This window comes from Notamacropus eugenii, chromosome 5 (genome assembly GCF_028372415.1).
Source record: "Notamacropus eugenii isolate mMacEug1 chromosome 5, mMacEug1.pri_v2, whole genome shotgun sequence".
Taxonomy (NCBI): Eukaryota; Metazoa; Chordata; class Mammalia; order Diprotodontia; family Macropodidae; genus Notamacropus; species Notamacropus eugenii.
This window is the reverse complement of record NC_092876.1, coordinates 206,102,284-206,114,813: the sequence shown is the minus strand read 5'-3', so window position 1 is coordinate 206,114,813 and position 12,530 is coordinate 206,102,284. Positions and strand designations below refer to the sequence as shown.

Sequence of the window (12,530 nt, the reverse complement as noted above, 5' to 3'; positions counted from 1 at the left end):
AAAAAGTCAAGACTATCAAGGGATTCAATAAAAAAAAAATATGAAGGAAGGCAGCTTAGCTGTATCGGATATCAAACTATATTACCAAGCAGTAATCAACAAAGCAATCTAGTACTGGCTAAGAATCAGAGTGGTGAATCAGTTGAATAGATTAGGCACACAATACACAATAGTAAATGACCAAGCAATCTAGTTTTTGTTAACCCAAAGATTCAAGTTTTTGTGGTTAGAGCTCACTATTTAACAAAAATTACTGGGGAAATGGGAAAACAGTTTGGCAGAAACGAAGCATAGACCAGCATTTTACACTATGTACACACTGTATACCAAGATAAAGTCGAAATGGTTAAATGTTTTAGACATACAGGATGATAAGTAAATTAGGGGAGCATGGAAAAAATAATCTGTCAGATCTACGGATAAAGAAAGAGTTTATGACCAAACAAGAGAGAATATCACAGGAAGTATAATGAATAATTTTGATTATATGAAATTTTAAAACTTTTGCACAAACAAAATATACACATAAAATTAGAAACTTGGAAACGGAGGGAAATTTTTACAGCAAGATTCTCTGACAGTCTCATTTCTCAAATATATAAGAAATTGAACCAAATTTTAAAAACTAAGACCTTTTCCCTGGTTGACAAATATAAGGAATATGAACATGCAATTTTCAAAAGAAGAAATCAAAGCTATGTTTTGCCACATGAAAAAATTCTTTAAATCACTACTGATTAGAGAAATGCAAATTAAAACAACTCGAGATACCACCTCATACCTATTAGATTGGCTAACATGACAGAAAAGAGAAATGACAAATATTGGAAGGGATGCGGAAAAATCGAGATATATGGATTGTTGGTGGAGCTGTGAACTAGTCCAACCATTCTAGAGAATAATTTGGAACTATGCCAAAGGGCTTTCAAACTGCACATACCCTTTGACCCAGCAATAACACTACTATATCTGTATCCCAAAGAGATAAAAGCAACTGGAAAAGAACCTGTATGTACTAAAATAATTGTAGAAGCTCTTTTTGTGGTGGCAAAGAATTGGAAATTGATAGGATAGCCATCAATTGGGAAATGGTTGAACAAGTTGTGGTATATGATTGTGATGGAAGTTATTGTTCAGTCATTTTAGTCATATCCAAGTTTTTGTGACCCCAATTGGGGTTTTCTTAGCAAAGATACTGGAATGGTTTGCCATTTTCTTCTCCAGCTCCTTTTATAGGTGAGGAACTGAGGCAAACAGAGTTAAATGACAGGATGACACAGCTAGTAAGTATCTGAAGCCATATCTGAAATCAGGAAAATGTCTTCCTGACTTCAGGCGTGGCACTCTTCATTGTTCTACCTAGCTGTCCATATGGAATGCTATTGTCCTATAAAAATGAGCTAGATGGTTTCAGAAAAACCTGGGAAGACTTATATTAACCTATATATACAACTGCAAATTGTAGTGAGCAGAAACAAGAGAACATTGTTCACAGTAACAGCAATGCTGGAAGAGTGATCAATTGTGAAAGACTTAGCTACTGTGCTCAAGACAGTGATCCAAGACAATTCCAAAGGACCCAGGATGAAAAGATGTTATCCACATCTAGAGAGGGATTTGATAAATTCTGAATGCAGATTGAAGCATATGTTTTACTTTATTTTTCTTGTTTTTTTAAATCTGTTTTCTTTTGCAACATGGCTAATATGAAAATATTTTACATGACAACGTAGTTTCGATCAAATTGCATGCTTCCTCAGGGAGGGAGAAAGGGCAAAGGGGAGGGACAAATTTGGAACTCAAAATGTTTAAAAGTGAATGTTAAAATTTTATATGTAATTGGGAAATATTTAACAAAATAAAAATATATTGAAAAGAGAAAAAAACTAATTGAAGAATTCAGAGAAATATACTCAACAGCCAAAAGAACACAAATGAAAAAAACACCAAAAAATAAACAGAAAAATTTCAATTACACATATGCATGCATGCATATATTTGTCTCTGGTGAAGAGAGAAGGAAATGAACCTTCCTTTCTTCTTTCTATTAGGTGGGCAACTATGGAATGATGGATGGGACATTCACTCTTGTGGTCTCGCTGAAGAACTTTGGAATCAATTGAGAGACATGGGAGACACTAGCAAGGGACCATCCGGCATGGCATGCCCACATCAAAGAAGGTGCTATGCTTTATGAGCAAAGCAAAATTGCAGTAGCTCAAAAGAAATGTGAGGTACAAACTTAGAGACATCTCTCCTCCAAATGTCCATGCAGACTATTTGTGCCCGATCTGTGTTAGAGGCTTCCAAGCTCATATTGGTCTGATCAGCCACAGTTGCATACACTAGTTTGACTCTAACATAATGATGTCATTTTGGTCCTCTTTGATCATGAAGGACAACAGCCAAACAATTCTAGCCTGGTATCCCTTCCCTTTGAAGAGGGCAGAGTGGCCACTCCAGCCCCCAACTTCCTACTCCTCCTCCTGGCAAGAGAAAGGGAGAGGGAAAAAGAGGATAGAGATATCTGTTCTGCCTCCCTTCCATGCTAGATGTGGTGGATAGCCCTTCTTAAATTCATTTAAATTATTTGAATCAATAAGGCTGATATGCATCACTAGGGCCGATATGCTCCCAGGAATGGAAGCTGAGTCATATACCAGAAAGATCACTTAACTTGGAGTCAGAAGCCCTGTCTGAGCCTCAGTTTCCTGGTCAGTAAAACAGGCAAGCAGTGCTCTGCCCTCCTCGTGTGAGTACCAAGTACTGAAAAGTGGAACTCATACCAAGTATCAGTTGATCCCTAGATTAGTATACATTTGTTTACTCTGTATCTGGTGTTTAAGCTCCATCTCCTTGCCCCACCTTCACTGGCTGCCAGAGGAGATGAATGAACAAACACTGGGGTCAGGCTTGGGTTGGACTGTATGAAATTGGTTTTTGGGCTACAGAAGTCCTCATCTTAAGAAAACTGCCCAGGATGAGAGAAAAGGACCTTTGCTCTACGGTAACAACCAGGGAGGGCACGGTCTCGCTCCCGCTCCTTTCTTAAAGGCAGGTGAGTCACTAGACCCAGGTCACCCATAAAGAGGGGTGGGCAGAGAGGGGAGGGGCCCTCAGTAGAGCAGGCTCCTCGGGCATTTTTCGAGATTGCCTCGGGAAGGCTCTAAGCCTGTCAAACCAATCATCGAGCCCAGAGGCGAGGCCGTATTGTGCTACCTCACAATGGGGGAAAGCTCTCGAATATCCCGAGCCCGGAGCTCGCGGCTCTCTTAGCGTTTTCTCAGCCTTTGCGGGCGAGCCTGGCAGCCCTGCGGCATTGCTCCATGTGTCCGGAACCCCCCGGCCCTTCCGCCTACGGACCCCCTGGTCTGCCGCCCCTGTCCTATGCTTCCCACGGTCCGGGCTTGCGCATCCTCGGAGGAGTTACCCCGGGGCCTGGGGGGCGGTGGCTGCCGGGCATCTGGTCCCCGCTGCCCGGGCTGGGAGGGTCCCGACTACGTGACTATGGAGGCTGGCGCTCGCCATAGTGACGGTGCCACCACAGCCTGGGGACTTCCCCGGACTTCGCCCCACGCTCGCCTTTCCAAATCGGCCCCTCAACCATAAAGGTGCGACAGCCTAGCGAGCTCAGATTATGGGGGAAGGAAGAGGGGACACCCTGTGCAATTGGACCACAGACCGCCTGAGACTGGAGTTACTGGAGGAAACTCGACTGAAGTGAGTTGGAAAGAAAGGGCCCGGCTCGAGTTCCGAGATGCCACCCGGGCCTCGGCGAAGGGGGGATGGCTGCAGGGCTCCCTCGGTGCACGTGCCTACGTGCTGCGTAAGCCCCTCCTATCGCCCCTCTCTGCCCATCGCCCCTCTCTGCCCATCCCTCCATCCCTGCATCCCTGACTGATGGCAGAATCTGCAGAAAACCCTCGCCCAAATCCCCAAACCGCCCTGCCCGCGGACCTTGAGGAATTCGCTTTACCCGCTGTGGGACTCAGGTTTCCCTTCTGCAAAGGGAGAGCTTTAGACAAGATGAGCTTCGGGGCTCCCCACCAGCCTTCGGTCTTGTAACACCTGCGGGAATGTCTCTTTTCTAGCGAGGCGTGACCTGGAATGAAACTGACGAGCGCAGCGGGTCCTTTGCACGTGGGCAGTATTGTCACTGTCCTGGAACTAATGGCCCAGTTCTGCACAGTTGTACCTTTGAACAGGGACAACTTCGGGGGATTCATTCGCACTAATGGAGATTTGGCTGTTTTATAGCCTGGAACCAACCGCCGTGTCTCACACAGTTGTAACTTTGTGTAGGGCAAATCTCAATACCTGTAACCACTGGGGGTTCCATGCTCAGTGTATATATATGACCTGGAACTAATTACCAGGACACAATTATAATATCTAATAGTGCGAATGCAATACATGTGGACAGGGAAGGTATTAGTTAGTTATTCATTATTCTTACTAATCCTAATCGGGATCCGAATAGATATAGATACTTATATCTCACATGTATAGTGGATATATATCCTATGTATAATATTTACATACATATTTTTATAAATATATATAATGTATATATATACACACACACATATATGTGTGTGAAGGATGTATGTATCCATGGGAACTGAGCTTTGAGGAACACCTACCATTAGTAGGCAAGATCTAGAAGAAGGTTCAGCAAAGGAGTAAAATAATACAGGAAAAGAAGCAGGCCAGAGGAGTGTCATGGAAACCCAGAAAGAAGGTAGTGTCTAGGAAAAGAGGGTGATGAACAATGCCAAAGGATTCAAAAAAGGTAAAGAAGGCTGCAGATTGAGGGAAAGGACGTTAGATTTAGCAATGAAGAAGTCATTGGTAACTTTGGAGAGAGCAGTTTGTGTTGAATGATGAGGTTAGAAGCCAACAGTAGAGAATTGAAGAGAATGAGAGGAAAGGAAATAGAGTCACTGAATGTAGACAGCCTTCTCAAGGAGAAGGAGAAGAGACATAGGAAATGACAGCAGGGATGGATGGACTAAGTTGAGTGGTTTTTGAAGCCTGAGGGAGTCAGGCATGTTTGTAGGTGGTAACAAAGCAGCCAGTAGACAGGGAGAAAGGAAAGATAAATGATAGTGGGGATAATAGTGCCTGTAATGTAATGGAGAAGACAGTCTGGAATGGGATCACATAGATGGGGGCTAGGGAGTAGGGTTTGACTTGGCAAGGAGAAGGGCTACCTCTTCATCTGAGACAGAAATGAAAGAGAAAATAGTATCAGAAGACATCTGGAGATAACTGGAGAGGTAGGAGCCCTTGGTGAATGACCTCAGTTTTTTTCAGTGAAACATAAGGCAAGGTTTTTGTCTGAGAGGCAGAAGGTAGGAGGAGCAATGGTCATCTCCCCTGGGTTTTACTTTGCAGATAACTCAGATCTCTGCATCCAGCCACAGTCTCTCTTCTGACCCCCAGTCCTGCATTGCCAGCTGCCTATTGCACATGTCAAATAGGATGTCCCAGAAATACTTCAAATCCAACATTTTAGAAACAGAACTCATTATCTTTCCACTCCAAGCTTCTTCCAGAGTTCCATATTTCTGTCAAGGACATCACCATTTTCCCAGACCCAGGAGTTTGCACCTTCAGCACTTATTCTCACTCTACCCAAATCCAAAATCTCAGTAGCTGCCAAATCTCACCATTTCTACCTTATGTCTGTCCCTTTTCACTACTCTCACAATCCCCACCTTAGTTCAGGTCCCCGTCACCTCTTCTGAATTATTGAAATGGACTTCTACCTGTCCTAGGTCTCTCCTAACTTCATTCCATTCTCCACATAACTCCCAACTCAAATCTTCCTGTTTCCAACACTAGCTCTGTATTCACTATGCTAACTAGAAGATGACATTCCCTCCTCACTCTCCCTTGTGGATTCCCTTAACTTCCTTTGATGTTAGGGGAAGAACCACTTTCTACAGAAATTCTTTAGGAATTCTCCCAAGAGCTACTGCCCTTCCTTCTTAAGATAACATTCCTTTTGTGTTCTATGTGTATGTATAGATAGATATAGATATGTCTATAAATATTTAGCTTGATAATTTATGTGTATAGATTTGTCTGTAGATATCTAAGTTGATATCTATAGACATCTATATCTAGATATCTAGCTATATATCTATATGTATTTATCTATATACACAATAGAGACTATTTCATATTTGTCTCCAAATAACTAGCACAGTGACAGACACATAATAGAGACTGAATAAATACTTATTAATCGATTGATTGGTTGACCTGTATACCTGGTGGATTGTCTCAGGAAATTATAAACTCTTTGAGGGTAGAGACCTTTTTATATTTTTGTCTTTGAATCAATTCCTAGCATTTAGAACAATGCATTGAATATAATAGATTCTTAAGATATTTAATTTAATTGAATTTAATTGAAATGGAAATGTGGGTCCATTTTTATACAGATGTAGTTGTATCTGATTTTAGGGACATATATGAAGAAGAGAGAAAACTCTATATAGGTGAGTTTTTCAAATAACTGAAGCTTATATCCTTAAACACCCAAACTTTTCCTTAATCTCTGGGCCTTAGTTTCTTTATCTTCAAATTTAAAGAGTTCAACTAGGTGTTCTTTGCAAGTCTTTCCAACGTTTGATCCATGAGAGTTCTCCTTATTATGTGCAATATAGTAATATTTTAATGGGATTAAGGTATGTTGGACCCCCCACCTCAGGAACCCTGGCTACTCTGTTTTTAGAGTTCTTTAGTCTACTATTTACAATTTCCTCAGTTTTTGCCTTTCCTATTGAACTGTCAACCCTTGTACTTCGAATTTGCTTGCTCTACTAGTAACAATCCCCTTCCATTTTCTGATTTCTTGCTTAAAAATCTTCTGTGGCATGAGAAACCAGTTATCCAGAGTTTTTAGGAATCTTTTACAAAATAAGAGTAAATAGGTGCTTAATGATTGCTTTCCAGAATGTCCTATGAAATGCTTCACTTTTCAGTGGATTCGCTTATGCAGAATTTATTTTTTTTCTTAGTTTTCATATTCACATTATCCATTTGAAGGATTAGGATAAATATGCCATGCATAAGTAAAATGTTACTGTACATGACTTCTATTACAGTATTTTTCTTCCACTGGATGATGATAAACATTATTTAATCAATTTCTTTAATTATACAGAGATATAGTGCAACTCACAACACTTGAAATCAGGAACAAGATAGTAGAATTGGAAGAAGAATTAAAAACTGCTGAAGAAGAAGGTATAGTTTTTCTACATATTAATGTTTTTCTTACTAGGAAGATTGTGCAACCAATATTGCAATAAGTCTGTATTTTTGGTGGTTAATAATAGTAAGTACAATAAAATTCAACTTCAATAGATATGTTGATATTTCTATCAGTGTGAAAGTATTTTCTTTCATTGTCATACCTTTCTATACCTTTTCATCATGGATTGTTTTTACGCTTGTTTTCCCATAGATCCTATTTTAGGTCATTTTATATTCTATAAATACTAGGGTTATGTTTATTTGAGGTGTGTGTGTGTGTGTGTGTGTGTGAGTGTGATAAATTATCATTTACCATTGCCATAGCTCTCTTTTCTTTTTAACATTTTAATTTACTACTTGTTTTTTAACATTCTTTTTTTTTTTAATTTTGATTTCCAAATTCTCACCCTTCTACCCCCTTTCCCACCCACTGATCATGCAAGCAATGGAATATCAATTATATGTGTGAAATTATGCAAAATATATTTTCATATTAGCCACATTTCCAAAAAAACACAAGAAAAATAAAATTAGAAAATTATACTTCAGTTTGTACTCAGAGTTCATCAGTTCTCTCTCTGGAGATGGATAGCATTTTTTCATCATGAGTCATTTGGAATTGACTTGGATCATGGAATTGACTTGGATCATCAAATTGATCAGAGTAGCCAAATCTTTCACAATTATCATCATTACAAAATTGTTGTTACTGTGCACAGTGATCTGGTTCTCACTTCACGTTTCATCAATTCATATAGCTCTTGCCTTGTTTTTCTCAAACCCTCACCATCATTATTTCCCATAGCACAGTAGTAATCCATCACAATCATATGTCACAACTTGTTCAGTCATTCCCTAATTGATGAACAGTTTTCTCTCAATTTCTAATTCTTTGCTACCACAAAAAGAGCTGCTATGAATATTTTTGTACATACAGGTCCTTTTCCTTTTGTTTTGATCTCTTTGAGATACAGATTAGTAGTGGTACTGCTGGGGCAAAGGGTATGCACAGTGTTATATCCCTTTGGGCATACTTCCAAATTACTCTCCAGAATAGCTGGATCAGTTCACTCTCCACCAGCAATTCATTAGTGTATCTACTTTTCCCTTTGCATTTGTCATTTCTAATAGGTGTAAGTTGGTACTTCAGAGCTGTTTTAATTTGCCTTTGTCTAATTAATAGTGGTTTAGAGTATTTTTTCATATGACTATATACACACATACACATATACATATATATACACACATATATACATATATATACGTGTGTGTGTGTATAATATATATATATATATATATATATATATATAGCTTTGATTTCTTCTGAAAACTGCCTGTTTATATCTTTTGACCATTTACTAATTTGGGAATGACTCTTATTTTTATAAATTTGATTCAGTTCTATACTTAGTATATATTTGAGAAATGAGGGCTTTATCAGATAAACTTACTGGTAATTTTTTTTTTATATTACTTCATTGTCTACAGTACCTTTTATCATAATGTAATTTCCCTGATTATCTCTGTTAATTAGGTCTATTTTTGCTTTTGCTTTATCTGAGATCATGATTGCTACCCCTGCTTTTTAAAAAAATTTTACCTGGAGCTATTACATTCTGCTTCATCCCTTTATTTTAACTCTGTATGTCTTTCTGTTGCAAGTGTGTCTCTTATAAACAACATATTGTTGGATTATCCATTCTGCTATCTGCTTCCATTTTATGGGTGAGCTCATCCTATTCACATACAATGCTAAATCCTGTTACCATTACTATGTATTTTCTTCCTTCCCATTTTCTTCTGTTTCTTCCTTTTTCTCTTTTTATCTTGTACTTCCTCAAGTCAATTTTGCTTCTAACCACTGCCTCCCTTAATCTGCCATCTCTTTTATCGTCTCCCCCATAGTTGTATTTCTGTGCACAACTGAGTGTGTGTATGTAGACATTCTTTCACCTTTGAACCAGTTCCTATGTGAAGTGCAAGTCTGCCATACCCTCCATTTTCCCCTCCATTGTAAAAGCTCTTCTTGCACACCTCTTTTATGTATTTCTCCCTTCTCCCAGTGTCTCCTCTCTCAGTCCTTCAATTTTTTTGGAGATCATTTCAACATAATTGACTCACACCCATGCCCTGTGTTTGTAAATTCCTTTTAATTGTCCTAATAATGATAAAGTTCTTAGAAATTACATGTATCATTTTCTCATGTAGGAATGTAAACAATTTACCCTTATTGTTTACCTTTTTATACTTCTCTCAAGTCTTGCATCTGAATATCAGATTTTCTATTCTGCTCTGATATTTTTATCCCTCATTTTCAACATGTGACCAGCTTCCCTCTTTTCTGATCACATATTTTCAGAATTATATGTCGTGCTACTTCTTATGAATCACAGTTCAAAATATGTAGTGGTTTAAATTAAGTGTAATAATAGTTCATTCTCACGCAGAATGTTATTTTAGAGTGACACACTAGATATTTTGTAATGCTCATAAAGACATCAATTAATTAGGAAAATTCATCTTCCTCAATGTCAAGGAACACTCATTATCTTTTAACCTGAAATCAGCAAGGAGAGTGTGTGTGTGTGTGTGTGTGTGTGTGTGTGTGTGTGTGTGTGTGTGTGTACACTTAAAGAAAAGTTGGCTGGTAGCCACTTCCAAAATGTCAGGGACTGAGAGGGAGTAGACACCCAGGAAGTCTTTTTAGGAAGCTATTACAATAATCCATGGAAGTGAAAAAAAAGCCTAATGGGAGGATATATTGCAGAGGTAGAATTTATATGACTCTTCTCTTAATAGTGGGAACACTGAACTTCTCCCTGACCTTCACTAGAAGGTAGTGTTTCCCCATTTACTTCAGTTCTTTAAGGGAAAGCTGTATGGCCAGTTTGGAGAAATGTTAAAGGTACAAGTTGTGCTAGAGAAACCTTAAGGTCTTCCCGTTTTGAGATTCTGAGATTTCTTTGGAAGCCATTTTATATCACTAGAAAGAAAACTGTATATACATACATACGTATATATGTATGTATTTATACACTCACACATACACACACGGGGATAAATAAAGGATCAGGGCTGCCCCAAAATACAGTAGTTTGTATTTTGAAGGCAAAGTCTTCTCTTCCACTGAAATGTTAAGTCGAAAGCTAAACATATTATTTACATTTCAGGGGGAACATGTTCATAGCATAGTAGGTTAGTTTAAAAGACATGTAAGGGCACTCTCAGATCTAAGATTATCTAATTTTAAATATTTTATGACGATTTTTGAAAATAAGCATTTTTGAAAGAAAAGAAAGATGAAAATCATTTTTAAAATACTTTAGTGCTTTAGAAGGGTATAGTAATATATTTAAAATATTTTCTACTCTAAAAGCATTGTAGCACTTACAAATTTAAATTGAATAAGAAGCTAACATTGAGATATGAAACTAGTAATTTCGCTTTTGTCCTTTTTCCTTATCAAGGTAATGAATGGAAAACTCGTTATGAAGCACAAATTGAACTTAATAATCAGTTAGAAAAGCAAATATTAAATCTTCGAGAGAAAATGGCCAAAATTCATGGGAACCCTTCAGGTAAAGGAGTGGTTATGTGAATGTCTTAAGAATGTAGTGAGATTTGATTTTATATCAATTACTGATGTCTGCTTTGTTGTAGATAGATTATCTTCTATTCGAGTCTATGAACGGATGCCATTGGTGAGTAAAATTTCTCTACGTTATTAAAGAGAAAATTGGGAAGTATGCTTTTGAATGACTTCACAAAGAATACAAGATTTTTTTTGCATAAGCAGTTATCCTAAACATAACTCCAACTACATATAAATTCCATAGGATCCCCTTATTTTCACAGTACAGAAAAGCCTATACTTTTCATCTTTAAGTGTTTGGAAAGTTAGACTTGGTAGTGAAGCAAATAATTTTTCTTGGAGCAATATCTCCATCTTGTGTAGCTTTTGGAAATGACTATTAGAGCTATTTTAAGTTTGAGGGGGTTTTGTACCTATGGGCATACATTTTTGCCGATTTCTCCAATCTTAATTTGCAGCATCACATTTTATCATGCCAACTGTAGCATAACTTTTTAAACATTTTAAAATATTCACAGTGATTCGTGTTGGGACTCAATGGTGTTTAAATACTTTAATTTATTCTAATGAATGAGATAGGGTTTGTGTTTTTTGTTTGTTTATAAATTGATGCTAAAATTAAAAAGGAGTATCCAGCATATTGGAGAAACAGAATTAGAATTATCTTCAAAAATTTAAGAAGTAGTTAGAATTAAATGAAATACATTAAGGACATGTTAATTTGGGGATTGGAGATAAATTCAGAAATATAAGGTGGGTAAGAGTGACTATTGGTACATGTTTTTAAATGACTAAAAATGTCAGTGACAGGAACGTTGGTAGAAAATTGATCAGGGTGAGGCCACAACAGGAGCAAGAGATGAATGGGCCAAATTTGGGGCCCCCAGAATCACTGGTCAGGATTTAGTGAGGGGTCTGGAAATAAATGAGCTAAAGGAGAACATCTAATAGCTCACTAATGTCAGACCCAGGCATGTCATTAGAACCCATCAGCAAGTACTATATTTTCCCCTTAACATCTCTGCCCTCCAAATTTTCCTGTTTCTCTTGATGATCCTGGGCACCCAGGTTTGCAATATTGTGGTCAACCTTAACTCTTTCCTCCCCCTCAACTCTAATATCCAATTTTTAAGTCTTTTTTATTGTACCTTCACAACATCTATGGAACCCATCCTCTTCACTTATACAGAATCTTCCCTAGTTCATGTCACCATCACTGTTTATCTCTACTGTGGTAATAGCCTTCTCACTGATATCTCTGATTCCAGTCTTTCCACTTTACAGTCTACCCAAGCACAGATCTGACCATGTTACTTACTACTCAGAAATCTTCAGTGGCTCCCAATTGCTTCTATGATGAAATATAACCTATTCAATTTGGAATTTAAAGACTTGCGCAGTCTATTCCCATTTCTTGTAATCTTATTTAAAATTTACCCCTCTCTCTCCATTCCAGCATGAGTAGCCTGCTTGCTCTTCCCCAAAGAGGCCATTTCATTTCCTGCCTCTGGCCCTTTGCCCAGATAGACGTCAGTATCTTCACATCTGTCTCCTACAATCCATCTCTTCCTTCAGCTTAGGTCATTTCTCCTCCATGAGGCCTTTCCCAATTTCTTCAGTTCTCAGTTTTCTCTACTCCTTTACTTATTTTGTATTGTTTTTTTTTCAG

At 38.1% G+C, this 12,530-nt stretch overlaps 1 protein-coding gene across 3 annotated transcripts in view; it reads left to right on the top strand.

Moving 5' to 3' along the window:
• The first annotated feature begins 3,552 nt into the window (after nucleotides 1-3,552).
• CCDC169 (coiled-coil domain containing 169) overlaps nucleotides 3,553-12,530 on the top strand; it is a 77,697-nt gene continuing 68,719 nt past the window's right edge. Inside the window, exons 1-4 of one of the 3 annotated variants that reach the window (XM_072611913.1) lie at nucleotides 3,553-3,720; nucleotides 7,178-7,260; nucleotides 10,737-10,847; nucleotides 10,930-10,970. In XM_072611913.1, the coding sequence (XP_072468014.1) occupies nucleotides 3,638-3,720; nucleotides 7,178-7,260; nucleotides 10,737-10,847; nucleotides 10,930-10,970 (318 nt within the window). In that variant the 5' untranslated portion in view covers nucleotides 3,553-3,637. The remainder of the gene's footprint in view (nucleotides 3,721-7,177; nucleotides 7,261-10,736; nucleotides 10,848-10,929; nucleotides 10,971-12,530) is intronic. The other 2 variants (XM_072611914.1, XR_011967619.1) reach the window with 2 other exon arrangements.